Genomic DNA, 27,078 nt, shown 5'->3' on the forward strand with positions numbered 1-27,078 from the left:
ACTGTGTTTATTGCCTGCTTGGCTCAATGTCGTGAAGTTCATTTGAGGTTGGGATCCCATCATGACAAAAGAATGCGTTGTTGCGCAAGCCCTGGCACACTCGTTCGTCGTCTCTTAACTTGACTCAAGAGTTGCTAATGATGACGCTATTGCCAACCCCTTTCGACATGGTAAGTTCATTCATTTTTCCAACTAAAGCGTGTCAGCGTTTCGGTGTCATTTGTGCAACTTTAAAATAAGAATTGTAAATTTGTAAAGGACACAAAACAAACGGGTGAAGTGTACTGTGGAGATATATATTTTTTTGTAACTTATTAACTGCCAACGACGCTTTTATGCTACATTGGAGTCCAGACGGCTCGAATTGATACGGAAGGACTTCTTTAATCGATTGCAAACATTTATGCTTTCCTCTTCAGAACTATTTGAATAATAATAATAATCATCATCATAATAATACATTTCATTTATAAGCGCCTTTCAAAACTCTCAAGGTCACTTTACAGTCACAGGATAAGTTTTCTGTGGGTGAGCAGCGGCAGCCACACGCGCCAGCGTTCACTCAACCCGGAATTAATAAAGATAGAAACCTAGCTAGCCAGCTAGTAGATAGCTAGCCACCTACATTGCTCTATAGCTAGCCAGTTAGATAGTTAGCTAATACACTGAATGTCACTATTAAACACACAGATAGAAAGCTAGCTAGCCAGCTAGTAGATAGCTAATAGATAGCCTACAGATAGCTAGCCACCTATATATCTCTATAACTAATAGCTAGCCAGTTAGATAGTTAGTTAGCTAATACACTGAATGTCACTATTAAACACACAGATAGAAAGCTAGCTAGCCAGCTAGTAGATAGCTAATAGATAGCCTACAGATAGCTAGCCACCTATATATCTCTATAACTAATAGCTAGCCAGTTAGATAGTTAGTTAGCTAATACACTGAATGTCACTATTAAACACACAGATAGAAAGCTAGCTAGCCAGCTCGTAGATAGCTAATAGATAGCCTACAGATAGCTAGCTTGATAGCTAGCCACCTATATATCTCTACAACTAATAGCTTGCCAGTTAGATAGTTAGTACACTGAATGTCAGTCATGATTAGACACATAGATAGAAAGCTAGCCTGTGAAAACGGGCTGATTAATTCCTTACTCGGAGCTCTGTCGCCATTTTCGGCCTCTTTTTTGGTGCTACATTTCCCGCCCATATTGCCTCAAAATGGCACGGAATAAATTCTTTAATCGATTGCAAACATGTATGCTTTCCTCTTCAGAACTATTTGAATCATATTCATAACTGGATGAGTAACAAGAAAGCATCTTCTTCGAATCTGAAGCCATTGTTTTGATTCTCGAGTAAGGCAAGATTTCCTGGGGTGACGTCACGAAAAAAGGGGGCGGGACCTTCTGAAACTCGCCATTTCCGAGGTTATTTTGAAGTAGTTTTGGGATACTTTAAGTCATTTTTATTGGTGTTTTGCATTTGACTAAAAATATCATACTGCGTGTTTTGGGTATTTTAGATGCTATAAAACGTTTTTCTGATGTCAGGAAACAAAAAAAAATGGCGGCGGTTGTCCTTTAAAGGGCTGAAAATGTTGCTTAGAGTAACAAAAATGAACCATGTGACGTTGCAGGTTTTGGCGTCCCATCCGCTTTTTACCTTTCTGCTACTTGTGGCAGCCCTCGTCGCGATATGTCGTTACATCAAAGACTCCTACAAAATGGACGCCTTCGACCTCAAGCACGTGCTCATCACAGGCTGCGACAGCGGCTTCGGCAACTTACTCGCCAGGCGGCTGGATGGCAAAGGTTTCCGCGTCATCGCGGCGTGCCTCACCGAGACTGGCTCGACTGAGCTGGTTCGCTCGGCCTCCCCCAGGCTGAGGACGATCCTCCTGGATGTAACAGATGGCGAGAGCATTAGGAGAGTGCGGGAATTTGTGAGCAAAGAGGTGGGAGAGCGAGGTGAGGCGGGTGAGCTGATAGAGTGCCAGTCCGTGTGAGGCGCCGGGAGATAACCTGGATTGACCACACCGCCTCCTGGTTACTCCTCATCATCAACTCGTCGTCCTCCTACTGACAACTTTGATAGATACTTTTAATGCAATGTGGAGGGAGAGAATACGGATCCCACGCATTTTTCACAACCGCTGACATATAATAAATAAAATACCCAAAACACGCGGGCTGATATTTTCAGTCAAATGAAAAACACTAATAAAAATCACTTGAATTGTCCCAAAACTGCCACAAAATGAGCTTGAAACTGGGGAGATTCAATAAGTCCCGCCCCCTTGTTCGTGACGTCACTCCAGGATACTCCTTCACAAACTGCCTCGCTCCAGAATCAAAACAATGGCTTCAGAGAGTTCAGATTCGTTCTTGTTACTCATCCAGTTCTGAATATGATTCAAGTAGTTCTGAAGAGGAAAGCATAAATGTTTGCAATCGATTAAAGAAGTCTTTCCGTATCAATTCGAGCCGTCTGGACTCCGATGTAGCGCCCAGAAAATGCTAGCTAGAAGGCACACAAGCTCTGTTGGAAATGGGCTGATTTGTCCGCTGGGAATTTGTGGCAACTTACACTTTCTTTATGCGTGTTACCGCAATTGGCTGAGATACACAACGATTAACCATCGCGTTATTTATGTAGTTTTCTTTCTAATTTCGCCATCAACGCGGTGTTTTCAGACAGTAAAAAGTACCCAAAATGCATTGTGTGTCGCTTTCTTGGTCAGGGGCGTTCCCTCCGTGACGTCACTTAGGGCATCGTCATCAACTTGAAAACAAGACTTCATGAATATTCAGCGCAAGTCTTAATTGCCAAGTATGTAGAACACACAAGGAATGTGTTTCCGGTCGAACACGCTGCACTAGTATCATCATCAAAAACGTCAAATATAGCTACATGCGGTGGAATCTTTATCAAATGCGCTCAGTAGAAGTCATTTGAAGTGATTTTACAAATTATGAACTTGTCCGGCGGTGTCGGTTGTCCTTTAAAGGACGTGTCCATTACTTCCTTATTATTTGTCAAAGAACAATAATCTATACATCATTTAAAAGCTATTTAAATGCACTTCAATCGGGTATTAGAAAATACAGTAAAGTCTCGTTATATCGATATCGGATATATCGATGGTCCCGGTTATATCGATACTATTTCTATGCACGCACGGAGAAAATTACATGCAAACAGGGTCGGATATATCGATAGTCCCGGTTATATCGATATTTTTCGGACTCCCTTGAGTATCGATATAACGAGACTTTACTGTATGTGATGCATTTACACTTTTGTAACGCTCATATTATTTTAACACTGCACTACAGAGTCGCGAGTACGAAAATCTGCCGATTTATTTCTGAAATTTAACATGTATGGCGTATTTTTTTTTCTTCAAATCTAGCGTGTTTAAAATGAAAAATAGATAAAGTCAACATGTTAACCTTACCTCGACTTCTCTGCTGCAGTTAATGAGCCGGCTTTTTTTGCAGGTCTTTGGGGTTTGGTGAACAACGCCGGTCGATCTATCCCGATCGGCCCCGTAGAGTGGATGCACTTGGAGGATTTCACAAATGTTTTGGATGTGAACCTGATGGGCGCAATGGACGTGACGCTCCATTTTCTACCGCTGCTGAAAAAGGCTCGGGGACGGGTGGTGAACGTGGCAAGCATCTTGGGCCGACTGGCGCTCATCGGCGGAGGCTATTGTCTTTCCAAGTGGGGCTTGGAGGCCTTCTCCGACGGCCTCAGGTGACAGCAATGTCGGCCTTCTTGTTAGCAGTGGCTGAACTAATCTCAATACAAAATCTTCCTTTTCCATTCGGCTTTTCCCTTCAAGGGGACGCCACGGCAAATCAGTGTTCTTCATCTTTAGAGGTTTGATCCGATTGTATGTTTTGGCTAAGCTTTTACGATTAATTGTTTTAAAAATATGATTGCGTGTTTCACACAACCATGTTGCCTTATGACAATCAATCGGTTTAGTTTCACGCTAACAGACGATGCAAAATATAGACGGGCTCACGAACACCGTTGGTGTCCTGTTCTTACATCTCTTCAAGCAACAGATATTTGATCATAAATAATATAGTAACATATTTAGACGAGTTTTAAAATACTACTAAATAATAATCTACTAATAATAAACTAAAAAATAATCAAATTATTGAGGAAAAATGCCGAAACTTTCGCTAAAGTCACCTGTCAAATTCTTCTTCACGCTTTTGTGGGCATATATTGTATTATACTGCCCTCTTGTGGCCACGAAGCACCTACTGCACCAGTCGATTAAACTGAAACACCAAAGATGTTACAAAAACTCATATTATTTCTATTTAACAATGTAATTATGATGAATTTTAAAATAAATATTTACAAAATCTAGGGGGGAAAATAATCCACGAATAGGAAATCGGTGAATCTATTGGTGACAAGTATGCTGGGGGCGTTACATCATTTTTTGGGGGGTGCTTGAACCAATTAATGGCATTTTATATTAATTTCATTGGGGAAATGTGATTTGCGTAGAACATTTGGTACTTTATATGTTACTAGAAAAATGTTCATATGTACCGTTGTTCGTAACTCGAATATTCGTAAGTAGGGGAGTGTCTGTATGCTTTTGTGTTTTTTTTTAAGAGATAATATTCATTTGTGTTGTCATATTTATTATTTGTTATTTAGTTTATAATTTTTTTTAACTTTATGATACTTTTGTGTGGAGTGAACGCGGGCGCGTGTGGCTGCCGCTGCTCACCCGCAGAAAAAAAATATCATGTGACTGGAAAGTGTCCTTGAGAGTTTTGAAAGGCGCTTATAAATGAAATGTATTATTATTATTATTATTATTATTATTATTATTATTATTATTGTTATTATTATTATTATCTCTATATATCAACTATTTCACTGCCTTTCACAAATTTATTTGGGAATTGGAAATATGAAATAGATCGCCATTCCCAAATTAGTTCAGATTTTGTTTTATTCATGCTTGGGTGCCAATAAAGCGTTGGCCATTGCCTCTAGCAATGTTTTTTTTCTTTTCCACAAGGGGCGGAATTTCCCTTTTTTCCATGTTAATCCTTTGTTCCAGCTTCAGCTGTTGTTGAAGCGCTATGTAAACCAATCTGTATGTATTGTATTTTGGACAGCCGCCCTCATTTCAAGCTTATATAACTCCAGACCCATATCATTTAGGAATTAACGTTTTTTTTCCTGATGAAACAAGATAATCTTAGGGTTCTAACGCTGTATTGAATGTTTATGAAGTCCTAAAACTCAATATTCTGTGAGTTCTCGAATTCAAGTGACAATGACAAAAACCCTGGCACTGGATTGGACACACTTTTTGCACATGTCTGGCAGTGAATGAGTTAAACGTATATATGCAGTACTTGTATTGTATATATTTAAGTGTTAAATGAGTGTATCTCTCTTGGCTTAGGCAAGACATGCAGGAGTTTGGTATGAAAGTGAGCATCATCGAACCGGGTTTTTTCAAGACGAACGTGACGCAGCTGAATCTCATACAAGATGACCTCAAAAGGCTGTGGAGTCGCCTCCCTCAAGAAACAAAAAACTCCTACGGAGAGACATACTTTGATGACTGTGAGTATACGATCTCGAAAAAGGGAAAACAAACATACAGTGATACCTCATTTTACGAACTTAATTGGTTCCCAGAAGTGTGAAGAAGCGAAGTGTGTATTCCAAATATTAATTTCCTATAGGAAACCATTCTAATGAGAATAATCTGTTCCCATGTCCCCATAAAACATAATTTTCTACTAAATAAGCCTTAAAAACTACACAAAATATACCTTATTTTCTGTATAATAAATGTGATATTGTATTGTAATTAAAAAAATAAAATGTACAGTATAATAAAGTCGTTTTATTGACCTTTGTGATGGTCGTTGATGTAGTTGCCTCTTGATGATATCCGAGTGAAGTTGCCGTGCTTTCTTGGCGATAATACCCTCACTCACAATGTCCCCTGCTAGCTGCTTTTTGTTAATCCAAATCAACAGAAGTTTTTCAACCTCTTGCTAGCTATTAGCTAGCTATCTCGCTAGCTATTAGCACTGCAAGACTTGTCCTGTGATTGTGGAGTGACCTTGAGAGTTTTGGAAGGCGCTTAGAAATGAAATGTTTATTATTATTATTATTATTATTATTATTATTATTATTGGAGTTATTCTGGTTTGAGTGAACGCTGGCGCGTGTGGCTGCCGCTGCTCACCCACAAAAAAAAAAAACTTATCCTGCGACTGTAAAGTGACCTTGGGAGTTTTGAAAGGCGATTAGAAATGAAATGTATTATTATTATTATTATTATTATTATTATTATTATTATGATTATTATTATTAAAATGCATCCAACACCGTGCTCTTGCAGACGTGAAGGCGCAGGCCTTCTCCATGAACATCTTGTGCAATCCACGCCTTTCTTTGGTGACAAGCTGCATGGAACACGCCTTGATTGCCCGTTTCCCCCGCACGCGTTACACCGCCGGCTGGGATGCTCAACTTTTCTGGATCCCATTGTCCTATTTGCCTTCTTTTGTGTCCGACTTTGTCATCAGGATGCTTTTACCTTCACCTGCAGAGGCGAGGAAGAGATGAAGAGGAAGTTCAAATGTTTTATTCAGTCATGGCAATGATCAGAAAAAGCAACTTTTATTTTGAAGCCATTGTTTTGATTCTGGAGCAAGGCAGTTTGTGAAGGACTATCCCGGCGTGATGTCATGAACAAGGGGGCGGGGGCTTTCTCAATCTACCCAGCTCATTTTGTGGCAGTTTTAGGACACTTTAAAGTCATTTTTATTGGTGTTTTGCATTTGACTAAAACATATTTTAATATGCTATAAAACATTTTTCTGATGCAATTTTAAGCGGAGAAACTTTTTGTCAATGATCACAAAAAAAAGCACGTTTTATTTGTGATTGTTCACGGTTGTGAAATGCCTTCTTTCACTGTTGGATTTTGCAAATGTCCCCATTGTGGGACGAATAAAGGTTTTCTGATTGTGATTTCTGATAGAAAATGACGTATTTGCATTCTTACGTGGCTCGAGAAGATAATCATCATCATCATCATAAATTAGCATCCGTGCATAAGCATGTTCAAGTATATTGTTTCAAAACAATTGCGTCTGTTATTGCAATATTCTTACTAATATAAAAAGATCACAGCGATTTAAAAAGGTCACACAATGAGGGATCACATATAAGAATAACAAAAAAAAAATGATTCCGTTTCTTGCATTATTTCGATCATATGCTAAAAATGCATGAATGGGAAATTCATTCCGATCATCAATATGGAGGTGTGTAGAACTAGATTATTGATTTTTCTGATGGTAAAGGCAGAAATCATGAAGATTATTGTTTTTTTTTTTTTTTTTTTTCCAGAGAGACAATGGAGGTATGCAGCTCACCTTAAAGGACAACCGTCACCTGCGGAGAAGTTGCGTCCATAATTTGTAAAATTATGGATTTATGGAAAATTATGGACTTCAAATGACTTCTACTGAGTTCATTTTACAAAGATTCCACCGCAAATAGCTATATTTTACGTTTTAACAAGTCTTGTTTTCGAGTTGATGACGATGCCTGACGTGACGTCACTGAAGGAACGCCTCTGACCGAGAAAGCGACATACGGACTCGTCACCAACTCGAAAACAAGACTTCCTGAATATTCAGCGCGAGTCTTAAAACGTAAAATGTAGCTATATGCGGTGGAATTTTTGTAAAATACGCTCAGTACAAGTCATTTGAAGCCATTTTACAAATTATGGACACAACTTGTCCGAAGGCGTCGGTTGTCCTTTGAACAATGTGTATAAATGCACAGCGACCCATACGGGCTATCTGAAAAATCTCGGTTAAATTTACAAATATACAACATATTTAACCCATATTTTTTTTTATCAGCAGCGTCAGTGCAAAGATATACGTATTGTACATCTAAATAAAGAAAAAAAGAACATAAATGAGAGAATTGGCATGCGTAATTTTGCAAGGCATAGGCGTTTTTTTTTTCTTTATTTTATAGAAATGTACAGTGATGCCTTTTGATGCGAGATTATTTAATTCTGTGACCATGCTCTTAACTACAAAACATGAAATGAAATGAACTGAAATGGCAATAATCTGTTCCAGTTTTATTTATTATTATTATTATTATTATTATTATTATTATTATTATTATTATTATTATTATTATACCATTAATCATATAACAGTATTCACATATTATTATTATTATTATTATTATTATTATTATTATGTTTTTAAAAAATAGCATGTTACATTTACTGCATGGAATACTAAAAGGCCAATTACATAAAAGGTAAAAACAAAATAGAATGAAACTGTGATATGGTTATATTGTCAGTCTACATGTGTTGCTGCACTGTTTGTGTTCTAATAGTCAATGCTATCAACTACAGCAATGGCATTTTTTAAATTTTGTGTTAGCATTGAGATAGCACAAGGTTATGCGGTTGTTAATAATTATTTTTGTTTTGTGTTCAGCTTGACAGTAAACTTCAAGTGGGAGTGGCTTCAAGCTTCTTTTTTTGAAGTACAGTGATATCTTGGCTTACAAATTTAATTGGTTCCCAGACAGAGTGTGTAAGGTGAAAAGTGTGTATCCCAAAAATTAATTTCCCATAGGAAACCATTAAAATGAGAATAATCCGTTCCCAGGTCCCCATGAAACATCATTTTACTTCCTCGTCAATTGTGTTCTGTTTAGCTGGGTTGATAGCTTTTTGCATCAAGTGTACAGATGGCTTGTGGTGGTTATTTGTGGAGGCTGATTGATGGGAATTTTAACCTTGCAGTCTTCACTCGGCCTTTGAAGTATCAAAATTGAAACGAGTCCAAATTTCACTGATTTCTTTCCATTTTGTCACTCTCTGTCGTCTGCCTGTCTCTTTAATGTTTAAACCACCTCCCCTCACTGCTGAGTTCTTGACCAATCACGTGGCTTTAACCGAAGACTGGGGGCGGGGAATAGAGGACAAAAAAAGTTGGCTGCCATTTACTTGTTAGGAGAACGGGCTCGTTCGCGAACGACACATCACCCATTGTGGCAGCTCCGTGTGTATCCCGAAAAATAGTTTGTATGCCAAGGTAAAATTTTCATAAATTTAACATTCGTAAAGCGAAAAGTTCGTAAGCCAAGGGGTTCGTAAACCAAGGTATCACTATCTTGGAATTCTGCCGAATAAAGCTTATTTAGGTCACTCGTATCTCAAGGCACCACTATGATGTATATCTCTTATGAATATAACATTTTTTTTTTTTTCAAATTCCCCACAGGCTGCATATAAAAATAAATTCTGTGCAAAGTGTGATTCCCTGTCGGTGCGGGCGGGGCTATACGTCACTGTCCTTTTTCACGAGAGTGGCCGTGTCTTTGAAACTGTCTTCGGTTGGTGAAAAGGTGCTCGGATTATGATGATGGTGGTGATGATGATGATGATGATGATCCCTCCTTTGAGGTTTGGTGGGAGTCTCCGATGTAGAGGGGTCTCCACCTCTGCTTTCTTCGGATTTGTCATCCTTCATCTGTCATAAAATAAAGTAGAGTAGAGTAGAACAGTACAAAACAGAACAGTCCAAAACAGTACAAAACAAAACAGTACTAAACAAAACAGTACGAAACAAAACAGTACGAAACAAAACAGTACGAAACAAAACAGTACAAAACAGAACAGTACAAAACAAAACAGTACAAAACAAAACAGTACAAAACAAAACAGTACAAAACAAAACACTACGAAACAGAACAGTACGAAACAAAACAGTACGAAACAAAACAGTACGAAACAAAACAGTACGAAACAAAACAGTACGAAACAAAACAGTACGAAACAAACCAGTATGAAACAAAACAGTACGAAACAAAACAGAACAGTACAAAACAAAACAGTACAAAACAAAACAGTACAAAACAAAACAATACAAAACAAAACAGAACAGTACAAAACTTAGCAGTACAACACAGAACAGTACAAAACAAAACACTACGAAACAGAACAGTACGAAACAAAACAGTACGAAACAAACCAGTACGAAACAAAACAGTACGAAACAAAACAGTACACAACAGAACAGTACAAAACAAAACAGTACAAAACAAAACAATACAAAACAAAACAGAACAGTACAAAACTTAGCAGTACAAAACAAAACAGTACAAAACTAAACGGTAAAAAACAAAACGGTAAAAAACAAAACAGTACAAAACAAAACAGTGCAAAACAAAACAGTACGAAACAAAACAGTACAAAACAGAACAGTACAAAACAAAACAGTACAAAACAAAACAGTACAAAACAAAACACTACGAAACAGAACAGTACGAAACAAAACAGTACGAAACAAAACAGTACGAAACAAAACAGTACGAAACAAACCAGTACGAAACAAAACAGTACATAACAGAACAGTACAAAACAAAACAGTACAAAACAAAACAATACAAAACAAAACAGAACAGTACAAAACTTAGCAGTACAAAACAAAACAGTACAAAACAAAACGGTAAAAAACAAAACAGTGCAAAACAAAACAAAACAGTACAAAACAAAACGGTAAAAAACAAAACAGTACAAAACAGTAGAACAGTACAAAACAAAAAACAAAACAGATCAAAACAAAACAGATCAAAACAAAACAAAACAAAATACTCTTTTTAAAATTAAAAATCTATCTTAAGTCACCTTCGAGTAGAACTGGTTTTCAAATGGGATCCTGGGCTTAAGTTTGCGCTTGAGTAAGCTCCACGTTGACTCCTTATTAAAAAAAGTGACACTCATCACACATTAACTGGCATACTTTGTACAGATAATACCAGTAAATAAAAACATTAATAATAAAAATATACACATATAAGAAATATATAAATTAAAAAGACTGACTTCAACGGTATTGGTCGACGTGTTTACAAGGCCCCCGCTCTGCTCTGTGTGATACATCGGGTTCACAAAGTTGTTCTGTAATTTCTCGCCGCTCAAGTTTATGGTCACCTGTTCATGAGCAAAAATATGGGAGTGAATTAGTACATTAATTAATTACATCAACATTAATTAATTACATAAATACATACATACTCTTACATTCAAAACTCTCAAGGTCAATTTACAGTCACAGGATACAGTCGCTAATAGATAGCTACCTAGCCAGCTAGATAGCTAAACGATAGCTAGCTATATAGCTAGTAGATAGCAAATAAATAGCTAGCTAGATAATAGATACAGTAATAATAATAATACATTTCATTTATAAGCACCTTTCAAAACTCTCAAGGCCACTTTACAGTCACAGGATACAGTCTCTAATAGATAGCTACCTAGCCAGCTAGATAGCTAAACGATAGCTAGCTATATAGCTAGTAGATAGCAAATAAATAGCTAGCTAGATAATAGATACAGTAATAATAATAATACATTTCATTTATAAGCACCTTTCAAAACTCTCAAGGACACTTTACAGTCACAGGATACAGTCGCTAATAGATAGCTACCTAGCCAGCCAGATAGCTAAACGATAGCTAGGTAGGTAGCTTATAGATAGCAAATAAATAGCTAGCTAGATAATAGATACAGTAATAATAATAATACATTTCATTTATAAGCACCTTTCAAAACTCTCAAGGACACTTTACAGTCACAGGATACAGTCGCTAATAGATAGCTACCTAGCCAGCTAGATAGCTAAATGATAGCGAGCTATATAGCTAGTAGATAGCAAATAAATAGCTAGCTAGATAATAGATACAGTAATAATAATAATAATAATACATTTCATTTATAAGCACCTTTCAAAACTCTCAAGGTCACTTTACAGTCACAGGATACAGTCGCTAATAGATAGCTACCTAGCCAGCTAGATAGCTAATATATGCTTTTTGTGTTTTAGAGGCGATGCCATCTTTCCACTGCGAGACTAATAATCCAATCCAATTATATATATATTAAATACGCCATTTAAACATGAAATATTTGAGGTGTGTACCTGCGAGGCATGGATGACTGCTGGATCAGCGCCCATGGCGGCTGTGTTAGCATATAAGGGATTCTCAAAGGTGACAGGATGCCTCGCTACTTCCATAGAAAAATGATCATCCTATGGTGACATTGTGATACCATTAATAAGAATAAATCATTAATTTCCACACACATTGTCAACATTTTTTTCTTCGATAAACAGTCGGGCTAATTTACATAGTAAATTGTCTGTGTACATGCTAGCTTTTTCTCGCCACCACACGCGCCAGCATTCACGCGCCTGGAAGTAACTCAAAAAGAAAGCGAGCGAGCTAGCTAGCTAGCTAATAGAATTCTAGATAGCTAATATGACTCAATTAGCTAGCTAGCTAGCCAGCCATATAGCCAATAGATATCCAACTAGATAGCTAAAAGATAGCTAGTTAGCTAGTAATAATAATCCATTTCATTTATAAGTGCCTTTCAAAACTTTCAAGATCACTTTACAGTCACAGGATCAGTTTTTCTGTGGGTGAGTAGCGGCAGCCACACGCGCCAGCATTCACTCATCCGGAAGTAACTAAAAGAAATAGAAAGCTAGCTAGCTAGCTAATAGAATGCTAGATAGCTAATATGTTTCCTGGCTCAATTAAATGTATTATTATTATTACTATCAATTAGCTAGCTAGCCAGCCATATAGCCAATAGATAGCCAACTAGATAGCTAATAGATAGCCAGCCAGCGAGCTAGTAATAATAATCCATTTAATTTATAAGTGCCTTTCAGAACTCTGAAGGTCACTTTACAGTGACAGGATCAGTTTTTCTGTGGGTGAGTAGCGGCAGCCACACGCGTCAGCGTTCACTCACCCGGAAGTAACTCAAAAAGATAGACAGCTAGCTAATAGAATGCTAGATAGCTCGATAGCTAATATGTTTCCTGACTCAATTAGCTAGCTAGCTAGCCAACCATATAGCCAATAGATAGCCAACTAGATAGCTAAAAGATAGCTAGCTAGCTAGCTAGTATTCATTTATAAGTGCCTTTCAAAACTCTGAAGGTCACTTTACAGTCACAGGATCAGTTCTAGGCTTTTCTCACCATCTGCATGGCCGTATCGATGAAAGACACTCCAATGCGAGTTGGTCCGAGATCCACGTTACCACCTGAGTGGAACATCACTCCATTCCCTGTGTCGCTAGATTTCACCAGACTGCTAAGGCTAGTAAAAAACATGCTGATTTTGAAACTCTTTGGAACGTATCAGTTGCACCACGTGTACACTTGAAGGGGATGGCAAAAGCTAAGCTAAGCTACCTTGGTAGTTTGGGCATAGAAGGAATGAAGGATCCGGTTCGTTTGTAATTGAGGAAGACCCCGACTGCCAAAGCTCCAGTTATGATGATGATGATGACTGTGAGTAGAACTGCAACAGCTTGAAACAGAAAGAATATGATTATCATGACAATCTGTTGCGCTTGATATGAATAACCCACAATTGGCTCCGCCCCTTTTAGATCCGACATCGGGTTAGCTATTTCGACCCAATTTGGGTTATTTACACCCCGGCAGTTTTAAATATTTGTGAGTGTATCTTTTGTGATTCAATTCTTATACAGTGATACCTTGGCTTACGAACTTAATTGGTTCTCAGACAGTGTGTAAGGTGAAAAGTGTGTATCCCAAAAATTAATTTCCCATAGGAAACCATTAAAATGACAATAATCTGTTCCCAGGTCTCAATAAAACATAATTTTCTACTTTCTAATTTTCTTAAAACTACACAAAACATACCTTATTATGTGTATAATAAATGTGCTATGGTATTATAATTAAAGAAATAAACTGTACTATATAATAAAGTCGTTTTATTGCTGGGAATAGAGGACAAAAAATAATGTCGGCAGCCATTTTCTTTTTTTTGGAAAATAGCTTCACTCTCTCTCTCTGTCTGTAACTCCCACCCTGTCACTGCTGCATTCTTGACCAATCACGTGGCTTTAACCGACGACTGGGGGCGGGGAATAGAGGACCAAAACAAGCCGGCTGCTATTTTCTTGTTAGGAGAACGGGCTCGTTCGCGAACGACACATCACTCATTGTGGCAGCTCTGTGTGTATCCCGAAAAATAGTTTGTATGCCAAGGTAAAATTATCATAAATTTAACGTTAATAAACCGAAAAGTCCGTAAGCTAAGAGGTTCGTAAACCGAGGTATCACTGTATTGGTTAGTTATTATAAAGCGATGGTAAATGATGCGGTCGTACCTGTTCCTGTGGGAGCGCTCCGAGACTTGCCCATTTCGCAGTAGCTGCCCAAATAACCGTGAGGACATCTTTGGAGAATAACAGAGGGATGAAATACCTGGGTGAAATTTAATGGACTACGATGAAACGTGGAACAACGGTACTCACTTGCACTTGGGCAGACCCCCATCGTCAGTGTAGCAGGTCCCGCCATTCATGCATCTGCATGCAAGTGGCATTGCCACCGGTGCCTCAATGGCTACAGAAGTAGAAGAAACCGAGCAAAAATAAAACCAAATCACACTACATGGGAGGGGAAGGTGGGGTGACAGACGCAATCGGGAGCAAAAACAGCCCATCCAGTCAAGCCTGTCGCGTACCTGCATCACATTCGCCAGAGTCGAAATCGAGCGCAGAAGAACCTTGAGGGCAGGCACAAGTGTAACCACCAGGCCGGAGGAGACATAGGTGACTGCAAACATTCTTGCAAGGATTGGGCACTGATGACAGAAAAGCAAAATCACTTCAATGAGACAATTGATGTTAAAATAAAATAAATACATAAAAAGTTCAATATTATTTGATAATAAAAATGTCAGATCAAATTAACCATTTGTTTGGACAACTAACTGTATTGTAACTTAAAGGACAACCAACACCATTTTTTTTGTTTCCAAACTGACATCAGAAAAACGTTTTATAGCGTCTAAAATACCCCAAACACGCCGGTTGATATTTTTAGTCAAATGCAAAACACCAATAGAAATGACTTAAAGTGTCCCATAACTGCCACAAAATGAGCTCGGAATTGGGGGGATTCAGAAAGTCCCGCCCCTCGTTCGTGACATCACGCCAGGATACTCCTTCACAAACTGCCTTGCTCCAGAATCAAAACAATGGCTTCAGAGAGTTCAGGTTGGGAAAAGATGCTTTCTTGTTACTCATCCAGTTATGAATATGATTCAAATAGTTCTGAAGAGGAAAGCATAAATGTTTGCAATCGATTAAGGAATTATATGTGCCATTTTGAGGCAACATTGGGGGAAAATCTCTCACCCACGCGCAAAATGACGACCTCCAGTGGCCACCTCCGCTTCCACAGGCTGATAAAGTCCTTATATGGAGCTTGGATGCCCTCTTTTGGCGGCTTTTGTGTGCAACACGGTTCTCAGACCAAACATGTACAGCAAAATACATTGACGTGATGGAAGGACTGCTACAATGTGTCTTTTTTTCGGTCAGGGGGCAGTCCTTTCGTGACGTCACGTACGGACTCGTCACCAACTCAAAAACAAGACTTCCTGAATATTCAGAGTGAGTCTTAAAACGTCAAATATAGCTATATGCGGTGGGATCTTATTAAAATACGCTCAGTAGAAGTCATTTGAAGCCATTTTACAAATTATGGAGACAACTTGTCCGGAGACGTCGGTTGTCCTTTAAAGCGTGATACAAATCAATATGTATTGTGTTGTGTTGTATTGTATTAATGACTGACCTGAATGGTTGTGTCGGTGCTCCTGGTAAATGCGAACCTGAGTCAGCCAAGGGTTGATAGTTAACACCTTGACTTTGTTTCCTTTCCCAAACTTATTTGTCCTCCAAACTTCCCCTTTCTCCTTGGTTGTCCAGTAGACGTGGCCCTCAAACAGGTCAAGACTGTACGGATTCCCAATATCTGAAAAACACGGACACAATCGAGGTACTATACCGTTAGTCTTCATTCTTGGTCATGTTTTATTGTGTCTGGGACAGTAGTTAGTACATGGTCCTGACCTCCTGATATGATGATCTTTCTATCTGTACCATCGGGCTTCATGGACCCAATGACATTTTCTTTAGAATCGCACCAGTAAATCCTGTGCGAATTCAGATAGTCGAGAGCCAGACCAGTAGGCCATCCCAGGTCTTCTTCACTGACCAGAACCGTCCTGCTTTGACCATCCATCCACGCGGACTCGATTTTGGGTTTCCTACCCCAGTCCGTCCAATACATTATTCTGCCAGGAGAACATTGAAATGATCAAGTGTTATACGACCGATTGTGAAATTGAATCTAAGTCAAGCAACGATACCCAAGTGCTGGATTGAGGACGATAGCAGCTGGCTGGTCGAGGTCAGTGTGGACCAACCACTTCCTGTAACGACCATCCAGTTTGGCTACTTCAATGCGATTGGTGCCAGCGTCAGTCCAGTATATATGTCTGCAAACCAACATGGATGTTTGAACCAATGGCCGACGGGGTCGAAAATGTAAATAGCAAACAAGCTCCCGTGGAATTACCCGCCGACCCAATCAACAGCGATGCCGTCGGGATTGGCCACATATTTCAAGTTGAGGTCCACGTCTCTGACCGGATTGTTGCCGTGATCGTTGAAAGTGGTCATATAGGCCCGTTTAATAGAGCCAAATTCTGACCCTCGACCCATAACTGTCCAGTATACTATACCTAAAACAAGAAAGTGATCATGTCAGCAATTCTTTTTGTTGCTACAGACAAACAAAACAAAAAAATATAATAATACAGTGATACCTCAGCTTACGAACGTTTTAGCTTACGAACTTTTCGCTTTACGAACATTAAATTCACGAGAATATAATCTTGGCATACGAACTACACACGGAGCGCCACAATGGCTGGCGGACTAGTTTTCGGCGGAAGAACACCAAACCACACGGTCGAACAGCGCCACGGTGGCTGGCGGACTAGTTTTCCACACCCACTTTCTTGTGGGTGCACTCAGTGCAAACGTGGTTTGTTATCGAGTGGAGAACTTTTGCTTTTTTTTGGGACCGGAAAAGACCCCACCACAGGCTAGTGTGAAGCCGAAGAAGAAACCAAAAAAAATTACGCTCGAGCAGAAGAAGGAGATCATCAAAAAACACATACAAGGTGTGCGTTAGTGTGACTTAGCGTCAGTATGCTAAGTCCACCATTGCTACATGTGGCTAAGGGTGTTTCTGTGTTGTCTAACCGACGGTGTCAGGCAATAGAAGAGGTTGAAAAACTTCTGTTGATTTGGATTAACGAAAAGCAGCTAGCAGGGGGCAGTGTAAATGAGGGTATTATCGCCGAGAAAGCGGGGCAACTTTACTCGGATATCATCAAGAGGCAACTACATCAACGACCATCACAAAGGTAAATAAAACAACTTTATTATACAGTACAGTTTATTTCTTTATTTACAATACAATAGCATATTTATTATACATAACATAAGGTATATTTTGTGTAGTTTTAAGGCTTATTTAGTAGAAAATTATGTTTTATGGGGACCTGGAAACGGATTATTCTCATTTTTAATGATTTCCTATGGGAAATTGATGTTTGGAAAACACACTTTTCACCTTACACACACTTTCTGGGCACCAATTAAGTTTGTGAGCTGAGGTATCATATATCCTTACTCAGGCCTTGTTTTTCTGGATCCCACAAGTAGTCCAGAGCTTGGATATGCTCGGCATTATCCACATAGTCTGAATACTGCTCCGATGAAAGATTGAAACGGCGGATACGGACGTTATCCGGCAGGAGAAGTACTGGTGGGTTACCTTTTATGATACAGATTCATATATTTTTAAGAATGCGATGCAACGGTTAAATGAAGTTAACTCATTCACTGCCAGACATGCGTAAAAATGTGTTCGCTCCAGTGCCAGGGTTTTTGTCATTGTCACTCGAATTCCAGAACCCACAGAACATTGAGGGTTAGGACTATAAAAACATTCAATAAAGCGTTAGAAACCTTCGACTCTTTTCTTTCATCAGAACAAAAGAGTTAATTTCTAAATTACATGGGTCTGGACTTATCTGAGCTTGAAATGGGGGTGGCTATACAAAACGCAAATGCTGCCCCCTCGTGGGAGGGAAAAACATTGCCAGAGGTTTGACCAGCACTTTATCACAAATCTGAAGTCAAAAATAATTTCTTTCATCAGAAAAAAAGGTAATTCCTAAATTATATGGGTCTGGAGTTATAGGAGCTTGAAATGAGGGCGGCTGTCCAAAATACAGGTAATATCCGACTTACGACCAGCTCGACTTACGACCATGACCTCCAGGCCTATACATGCCATTGTCATTTGGCCTCCGAGTCTCTATTCAACATTTTGAATGGATTTCGACTTCCAACCATTTCGACTTACGACCGTTTGGTCGTAACGGAACTCGGTCGTAAGTCGGATGTTACCTGTACTACACAATTCATTCATATGAGTTTATATAGCGCTTTAATAACAGCCGAAGCTGGAACAAAGCAGTAACATGGGAAAAAAGGGGAATTCTGCCGCCTTGTGGAAAAGGAAAAAAAAACATTGCAAGAGGCCATGACCAGCGCTTTATCAGCATCCAAGCATGAACAAAACAAAATTTCAACTCCCGAATAAATTTGTGAATGGCAGTGAATGAGTGAAATGATGTTTGTAGAGCCATTTCTTACCTTGAGCGGCACAATGGGTCCCACGCGGCTCGCTAAAGGAGACAAAGCCCTCAGCGCAGAAACACTCGTAGCTTCCCTTTGTGTTCTTGCACTCTTGTGGACAAATGCCGTATACTTCGCATTCGTTGATATCTTTTTTTTCCCCCCCAAAAACAGACAAATTTGAGCGTAAACATAAAAAGTCAGTGCATCCAAAAGATAGGCTGCCGAATAAAAAACAAAGTCATGTAGTTTATTCAATACATCATTTGACGACAATGAGGTTAAAATCTTAGCGAAAGAAAATAAATGGTTTGACAGGGGAGTAAAAGAAGCTATTTTCATAAAACAGCAAAACCCTTCACCATGGTATGGTGAGGTTCAATGTGGATTGTTCCTACAATCGACTTCTTAGGCAACATCGGCGGATGAGGTGATACCAGATCAAATGGGGCAATCAGACCAGAATGCACAAGATGGCGCACAAGCGCCGTTGGAAATGGGCTGATTTGTCTGCTGGGAATTTGTGTCAACTAGTATCAAATAGTAGTCTTGGTGCAACACACAACGAGTCACCATCGCGTTATTTATGTCGTTTTCCTTCTAATTTCGCCATCAACATGGATCAACACGATGTTTTCAGACCAAACAAAGTACCCAAAATGCATTGTGTGTCGCTTTCTCGGTCAGGGGCGTTTCCTCCGTGACGTCAGTAGAAGTCATTTGAAGTGATTTTACAAATTATGGACACAACTTGTCCGGAGGCGTCGGTTGTCCTTTAAGTCATTTTTATTAGTGTTTAGCGTTTGACGAAAAATATCAGCCTGCGTGTTTTGGGTATTTTAGATGCTATAAAACGTTTTTCTAATGCCAGTTAGGAAACAAAAAAAAAATGGTGTCGGTTGTCCTTTAAATTAGAATTAATTGGATGCAGATACCTTCACAGGTGTGTCGTTCGCCGCTTTTGGACCGGTAGCCTGGCATGCAGGTGCACAAGAAACCGCCGTCGGGCAGGTCAGTACAGTTGTGTTCACATACGTGGGCACTGCAAGTGTGCGTGCTTTGATGATCTGATGGGAAAGCATGCAATGTGTTGAGTATTTCATAATAATACATTTCATTTATAAGCACCTTTCAAAACTCTCAAGGTCACTTTACAGTCACACGATAAGTTTTTCTGTGGACAATAAAACAAAAATTGAAATATGTATTGAGTAATTAATTGTCAGTGGCTAAACAAAGGCGAAAAGTGTGTATCCCAAAAATTAATTTCCCATAGGAAACCATTAAAATGAGAATAATCCGTTCCCAGGTCCCCATAAAACATAATTTTCTCACTAAATAAGCCTTAAAACTACACAAAATATACGTTATTTTATGTATAATAAATGTGCTATGGTATTATAATTAAACAAATGAACTGTACTATATATAATAAAGTTGTTTTATTTACCTTTGTAATGGTTGTTGATCGCTTGATGGAATGGAGTGGCCTGTTTCATCAACATTAAACACTTGATGAGGAACGAAGCCTTCTCCTTTCACCATTTGAGGAATGATCCCTTGTAGGTGCTTTCCCTGTGATAATTTTATCGAGTTCCTCATCAATTGTGTTCTGTTTAGCTGGGTTGCTTTTTGCATCAAGTGTACGGATGGCTTGTGCGGTTTATTTGTGTAGCCTGATTGATGGGATATTTTAACCTTGCAGTCTACACTCTGCTTTTGAACTATCAAAGTTGAAACGAGTCCAAATTTCACTGTTTTCTATCCATTTTCTCACTCCGTCGTCTGCCTATCTCTTTCATGTTTAAACCACCTCCCCTGACTGCTGCCTTCTTGACCAATCACGTGGCTTTAACCAAAGACTGGAGGCGGGGAATAGAGGACAAAAACAGTCGGCTTCCATTTTCTTGTTAGGAGAACGGGCTCGTTCGTGAACGACACATCACTCATTGTGGCGCTCCGTGTGTATCGCGAAAAATAGTTCGTATGCCAAGGTAAAATGTTCATAAATGTAATGTTCGTAAACCGAAAAGTTCGTAAGCCAAGGGGTTCGTAAACCGAGGTATCACTGTAGCTGAAAATCGAAATTATTAGCTGGGTTGCTTTTTGCATCAAGTGTACGGATGGCTTGTGCGGTTTATTTGTGTAGCCGGATTGATGGGATATTTTAACCTTGCAGTCTACACTCTGCTTTTGAACTATCAAAGTTGAAACGAATCCAAATTTCAATGTTTTCTATCCATTTTCTCACTCTCTCTCTGTCGTCTTATTATTATTTCACTCAAAATGGAAATTTGAGCGGCACCATCGCTCACAATTTTTATTGTGAACAGTCTGAGGCGAATCGCGTTGTGAGTCATTACGTACGGCAGCCGAGTTCATCCGACTGGTCGCCGCAGTCGTCGTAATCATCGCAGGCGTACTGAAGAGGAACACACTGTCCATTACTGCATTTGAACTCCTCGTCAGCGCACGGTCCGTGCGTGGGGCTTTGGCCTGCATAGACAAAAACGTCACATTCAAGGACGAATGCAGAAGCACGGAATGATGGGATGGATGTTTTTCAAATGAGCTGACAGTTTTCTTGTTTCTCATCCGAGCCGTCGCCGCAGTCGTCCACTGAGTTGCAAAGCTCGTGGCTGTAGATGCAACGGTTGTTGTCGCAGCGGAAACGGAATTGCGTCTCACACTGGATTGTCACTGCGGGTACAAAGTTGACAATGAAACCAGACCAGTTTGGAAACAGCTCTCAGGTTTTCTTCTTACGGCAAAGGTGAAGCTCCTCATCTGAATTGTCCCCGCAGTCGTCGTCTCCGTCACACTTCCAGTGAGGTTGGACGCAGACGTGGTTCTTGCACTCAAACAGGAAATTGGGGCAGTAGGTGCCGTTTGGGAAGCGTGGGGCTAATAAATAAAAATAGATCAATACTAATTAATTAATTAATTAACAAATAAATACATGAATAAATAAATAACAATACTAAATGAATGAATAAATAAATGAGAGATTAAATAAAAATATATCAATACAAATTAATTAATTAATAAAAATACTAAATGAATGAATAAATAAAATAAAAAATAATAAATAAATGAGAGATTAAATAAAAATATATCAATATAAATAAATAAATAAATACTAAATGAATGATTAAATAAATAAAAGAAAAATAAATAAAAAAATAAAATAAATGAGAGATTAAATAAAAAAGTAATACATGAAAGAATAGATACATTAATTTATTTATTAATAAAAAATTGACAAAAATAAATACATCATAAATAAATGAGAGAATAAAAATAAATAATAAACTAAAGAATAAAAAATAATAAATAGAGAATAAATAAAGACATACTAAATGAAATAAGCAATGAAATAGTAAATAAATAAATACAAGAATAAAAACAAAAATATTACAAGAATAAATAAATACATAAATAAATAAGAGAATAAATAAAAAGAAATGAAATAATTAATTAGATAATTAATGAAAGAATAACACAAATAAATAAATAAATAAATGACAGAATAAAACAATAAATGAAAAGATAAATGAATAAATAAATTAGAGACTAAATAAAATAATAAATGAAAGAATAAATAAATAAATGAGACAATAAAATAAAAAAGTCATAAATGAAAGAATAAATAAATACATGAATAATGAAAGAATAAATAAAAATAAAACAAAATTAAAAATAATAAATAAATGAATAAATAAAAAAATAAATAAACGAGGGAATAAATAAAAAAGTAATAAATGAAATAATAAATAAATACATGGATAAATGAAAGAATAAATAAAAACAATAACAAAATTAAAAATAAGAAATAAATAAATAAATAAATAAATAAATAAATAAATAAATAATTAACAAAAGACTAAATAAATACATGAATAAATGAAAAAATAAATAAAAACAAAACAAAATTAACAATAATAAATACATGAGCGAATAAATAAAAAAGTAATAAATGAAAGAATAAATGAATACATAAATAAATGAAAGAATGAATAAAAACAATAACAAAAGTAAAAATAATAAATAAATAAATAAATAAATAAATAAATAACACAAAAAAAATTGGGAGATTACACAGGGGCAGATCGACGTGATAGTGTGCAAGCTAATGAGCAGTGAGATGTTGCATCACCCTAACCACCCCACTCACAAAACATCAACCGCGAGCGTCAAAATGTGCAAACTCACGACACGACGACTCATCCGTGTAGTCCGCGCAGTCGGCGTTGCCGTCACATTTGAAGCGATCTGCCACGCAATGTCCGCTTCCACATTGGAAGTAGCCTGGGTGGCACGTCCGTAGTTCTGCAATACACGTACACTCACTTCATTGTGCGTTCGATCCGATTGTGATTGCAAAACAATTAATTTGCAACATATCCTTAAAATACAGTGATACCTTGGCTTACGAACTTCATTGGTTCCCAGACAGCGTGTAGAAGGCGAAAAGTGTATATCTCAAAAATTAATTTCCCATAGGAAACCAATAAAATGAGAATAATACGTTCCCAGGTCCCCATAAAACACAATGTTCTACTTTCTAATTTTCTAAGCCTTAAATCTACACAAAATATATCTTATTATTATTATTATTATATTTATAAACAAATGATGGAATGAAGTGGTCGGTTTCATCAGCATTAAACACTTGATGAGGAACGTAACCTTCTTCTCTCACCATCTTGAAGAATGATCCCTTATAGGTGCTTTCTATGCGATAATTTTACCTAGTTCCTCATCAATTGTGTTCTGTTTAGCTGGGTTGATAGCTTTTTGCATCAAGTGTACAGATGGCTTGTGCGGGTTATTTGTGGAGCCTGATTGATGGGAATTTTAACCTTGCAGTCTGCACCCTGCTTTTGAACTATCAAAGTTGAAACAAGTCCAAATTTCACTGTTTTCTATCCATTTTCTCACTCTCTCTCTGTCGTCTGCCTATCTCTTTCATGTTTAAACCACCTCCCCTCACTACTGCCTTCTTGACCAATCACGTGGCTTTAACCAAAGACTGGAGGCGGGGAATAGAGGACAAAAACAGTCGGCTTCCATTTTCTTGTTAGGAGAACGGGCTCGTTCGTGAACGACACATCACTCATTGTGACGCTCCGTGTGTATCGCGAAAAATAGTTCGTATGCCAAGGTAAAATGTTCATAAGTGTAATGTTCGTAAACCGAAAAGTTCGTAAGCCAAGAGGTTCGTAAACCGAGGTATCACTGTAGCTGAAAATCGAAATTATTAGAAATTAATGACTGTTCCCGCTCCAAATAGCGTGTTGTTATGTACCTGTTTATATTCTATAATCAAGTCTTAGTTTGCCAGCTATTGCAAGTGGCTTTCATTCTGTCCAAATAAAAGACGACAGGTGGTCCCGTTATTCTGCTCTGCTTAAAAAAAAAAATGCCCGTTTTATTGCGCTTTGGCATGGTGGCCCGCCGTTCCTCACAAACCACCAAAACAAAAAGAGCCTCCACCCACCGCAGTCCCTTTCATCCGAGTTGTCTTCACAGTCGTTGTCATGGTCACAGACCCAACGGTCGGGAATGCAGTGGAGATTTTCGCAGCGAAATTCGCTCTCGGTACACGCGCGTGGCGCTAAAGGAAGTGGGAGTGGGGGGGGAAAAAAAGGCAGATGTTTCTTAATCATTTTTTTTTTTACAAATTCCATCATCGCAGACACATTTATCAACACTCACGGAACACATTAACTTTCAAGGTCTCTGGATTATTTTACTCTTTATAATGTACGTGAAACAGAACGTGGCCATTTGATGTTTTGCTACTTATTTACATTTCTCACATTCAGCCTGTTAGCTATTTATTTTCTCTCCATTATCTAGCTAAGTAGCTATTAGCTGTCTAGCTGACTGGCTAGGTGTTGGCTATCTGGCTATCTCTTAGCTATTTATTAGCAATTCATTAGCTAGCTGGTTAGCTATTATCTGGCTGGCTGGAAGCTGTCTGGCTGGCTGTCTGGCTAACTATTAGCTATTTATTTTCTATCCATTAGCTAGACAGCTGGCCATCTGTTGGCAATCTGGCGATTAGCTATTTATTAGGTATCCATTAGCTAGCGGATTCAGTGTGTTAGCTAACTATTTAGCTGTCTAGCTAGCTATTAGCTATTGAGCCATCTAGGTGGCTAGCTACATAGCTAGCTGTAAGTTGGATACTACCTGTACATACATATTGGTTTATATAGCGCTTGAACAACAGCTGAAGCTGGAACAAAGCGCTAACATGAAAAAAGGGAAATGCTGCCCCCTCATGGAAGGGGGAAAAATAGCTAGAGGTCTGGTCAGTGCTTTATAGTCCACCCACAGAATGCAAAACCAAAACGTGAAAATATTTGGTAATGGCGTTGTACATCATATTTTCAATTCCTGAATAAATTCGGGAATGGCAGTGAATGAGTTAAGCATCGCATTCTCATTCACAATTTAATTCGGTAAGGGTCAAAGGTGACAGACTCCCTCTGTCCTGAGGACAGACTGTTTCTCAAGCAGCTGATAAGCTCGCTTGTCTCCACTTACGGCAGCCAGCTGTCAGCAGAAGTGTGAAGCCTCTTGCGAAAAAAATTAAAATAAAAGAAACAAAGAAAAATCAGCCCTGATAAAAACATGACTGAAGATGGAATTTATTTAATAACAATAATAATAATACATTTCATTTATAGTCAAAACTCTCAAGGTCACTTTGCAGTCATAGGATACGTTTTTTTCTGTGGGTGAGCAGCAGCGCTAGCGTTCACTCAACCCGGAATAACTCAAATAGATAGAAAATTAGCTAGCTAGCTAGCTAGCTAATGGATAACTAATAGCTATCTAGTTAAATTGGATTGGATGCACCTCTATTCGTCTAGCAGTGGAGACATTTACATTTCACAGCAGCAAAGTTATGAAGCCTGTGACTGTAAAGTGTCCTTGAGAGTTTTGAAAGGCGCTTATAAATGAAATGTATTATTATTATTATTATAAAGAAGTAGAAAAACAAAATACAGGAGGTGCTGTAAAGGCAGCCACTCTCGGGGCGCTATCTTGGAGTCAAAAGAACAAACAAAACAACTAAATAACAAATAATATAGCTATATAGATAGCTAAGAGAAATCTAGTATAAATAGATAGAAAGGTTGTTAGCTAGCTAATGGCTAGATGATAGCTAGCTAGCTTGATAGCTAGCGATCTAGATAGATAGCTAATAGATAGATAGTTAGATAGCCAGCCAGCTAGATAAATAGCTAATAGGCAGCAAATAGGTAGCAAATATATCGCTAGCTAGGAAGCCAGCGAGATAAATAGCTAATAGACAGCAAATAGGTAGCAAATAGATTGCTAGCTATTATTATGGCAATATTTTTCCCTTCCACTAAGGGGCAGCGTTACCCTTTTTTTTCCCATTTTAGCACTTTGTTCGAGGTTCAGCTGTTGTTAAAGTCTAAAATCTATTTGCTATCTATTTTCTGTCTATTAGCTATCTACCGAGGTAGCTATCTGGCTGTCCATCTATTAGCTAGCTAGCTAGGTAGATAGCTAGTAGCTAGCTACCGAGCTAGCTCTCTGGTAGGCTATCTATTAGCTAGCTGGCTAGCTTTCTATGTATTTGAGTTATTCCGGGTTGTGTGAACTATTATTATTATTATTATTATTATTATTATTATTATTAATACACACACACACACTCACACACGTATTCAGGGAGCGGTGAGGACTCACTGCATCTGCGTTCATCCGAATTGTCCCCACAGTCGTCGTCGCCGTCACAGCGCCACCGAAGCGGGATGCAGCGATGGTTGTCACACTGAAAGTCGCCGCTGGCGTCGCAGATAACTTCATCTATATAAAGAAGTGAAGGTGAAACCTTTTTTCATTAATTGATTTTTCATAATTGTGAAACCTGATTTAGTATACAAAGCGATTTTACAAAGTTCTTAACTCATTCAGTGACAGGCGTTTTTTGTCATCTTCACTCAAATTGCAGGACCCACAAAATACAGGTAACATCCCACTTACGACCGAGTACCGTTCCGACCAAACGGTCGTAAGTTGAAATGGTCGTAAATTGGATGTAACCTGTATAGAGTTTTAGGATGACATAAACATTCAATTCAGTGTAATAAAGCGTAGACTCTCTTCATTTATCCAAAAAAGAGTTAATTTCTCAATTATATGGGTAATATCAAATTGATACGGAAGGACTTCTTTAATCGAGTGCAAACATTTATGCTTTCCTCTTCAGAACTACAGTAAAGTCTCGTTATATCGATATTCAAGGGAGTACGAAAAAATATCGATATAACCGGGACTATCGATATATCCGATATCGATATAACGAGACTTTACTGTATTTGAATCATATTCATA

The 27,078-nt window shown here is 38.2% G+C and overlaps 2 protein-coding genes across 3 annotated transcripts in view; one reads left to right on the forward strand and one right to left on the reverse strand.

The window, feature by feature from the left end:
• Positions 1 to 56: 56 nt before the first annotated feature.
• Positions 57 to 6,661, forward strand: LOC148894286 (retinol dehydrogenase 7-like). Its single transcript, XM_089002407.1, has 5 exons — positions 57 to 170; positions 1,648 to 1,978; positions 3,512 to 3,770; positions 5,467 to 5,630; positions 6,421 to 6,661. The coding sequence occupies exons 1-5, from the start codon at positions 138 to 140 to the stop codon at positions 6,645 to 6,647; spliced, it is 1,014 nt and encodes a 337-aa protein (XP_088858533.1). The 5' UTR covers positions 57 to 137; the 3' UTR covers positions 6,648 to 6,661.
• Positions 6,651 to 27,078, reverse strand: part of lrp2a (low density lipoprotein receptor-related protein 2a) — a 93,483-nt gene continuing 73,055 nt past the window's right edge. For both annotated transcript variants that reach the window (XM_089002405.1, XM_089002404.1), the window contains 22 exons: positions 26,431 to 26,550; positions 24,197 to 24,313; positions 22,909 to 23,025; positions 21,463 to 21,600; positions 21,274 to 21,396; positions 21,064 to 21,192; positions 19,632 to 19,763; positions 18,715 to 18,846; positions 17,684 to 17,827; positions 16,559 to 16,724; positions 16,350 to 16,478; positions 16,051 to 16,274; positions 15,773 to 15,952; positions 14,655 to 14,774; positions 14,443 to 14,533; positions 14,296 to 14,363; positions 13,346 to 13,463; positions 13,130 to 13,250; positions 12,056 to 12,166; positions 10,960 to 11,067; positions 10,762 to 10,833; positions 6,651 to 9,604 (listed from right to left, as the gene is read on the reverse strand). In XM_089002405.1, coding sequence (XP_088858531.1) covers positions 9,413 to 9,604; positions 10,762 to 10,833; positions 10,960 to 11,067; positions 12,056 to 12,166; positions 13,130 to 13,250; positions 13,346 to 13,463; positions 14,296 to 14,363; positions 14,443 to 14,533; positions 14,655 to 14,774; positions 15,773 to 15,952; positions 16,051 to 16,274; positions 16,350 to 16,478; positions 16,559 to 16,724; positions 17,684 to 17,827; positions 18,715 to 18,846; positions 19,632 to 19,763; positions 21,064 to 21,192; positions 21,274 to 21,396; positions 21,463 to 21,600; positions 22,909 to 23,025; positions 24,197 to 24,313; positions 26,431 to 26,550 — 2,852 coding nt within the window. In that variant the 3' untranslated portion in view covers positions 6,651 to 9,412. The remainder of the gene's footprint in view (positions 9,605 to 10,761; positions 10,834 to 10,959; positions 11,068 to 12,055; positions 12,167 to 13,129; positions 13,251 to 13,345; positions 13,464 to 14,295; positions 14,364 to 14,442; positions 14,534 to 14,654; positions 14,775 to 15,772; positions 15,953 to 16,050; positions 16,275 to 16,349; positions 16,479 to 16,558; positions 16,725 to 17,683; positions 17,828 to 18,714; positions 18,847 to 19,631; positions 19,764 to 21,063; positions 21,193 to 21,273; positions 21,397 to 21,462; positions 21,601 to 22,908; positions 23,026 to 24,196; positions 24,314 to 26,430; positions 26,551 to 27,078) is intronic.

This window comes from Hippocampus bargibanti, linkage group LG08 (assembly GCF_051943395.1).
Source record: "Hippocampus bargibanti isolate YZ-2025 linkage group LG08, ASM5194339v1, whole genome shotgun sequence".
Taxonomy (NCBI): domain Eukaryota; kingdom Metazoa; phylum Chordata; class Actinopteri; order Syngnathiformes; family Syngnathidae; genus Hippocampus; species Hippocampus bargibanti.

Bases quoted from the DNA above. Each gene is read 5' to 3' on its own strand.
- LOC148894286 (XM_089002407.1), top strand. From the start codon at position 138: ATGATGACGCTATTGCCAACCCCTTTCGACATG. The intron at 171-1,647 runs GTAAGTTCATTC...GTGACGTTGCAG, and splicing joins TGCCAACCCCTTTCGACATG to GTTTTGGCGTCCCATCCGCT. The intron at 3,771-5,466 runs GTGACAGCAATG...CTCTTGGCTTAG, and splicing joins GCCTTCTCCGACGGCCTCAG to GCAAGACATGCAGGAGTTTG.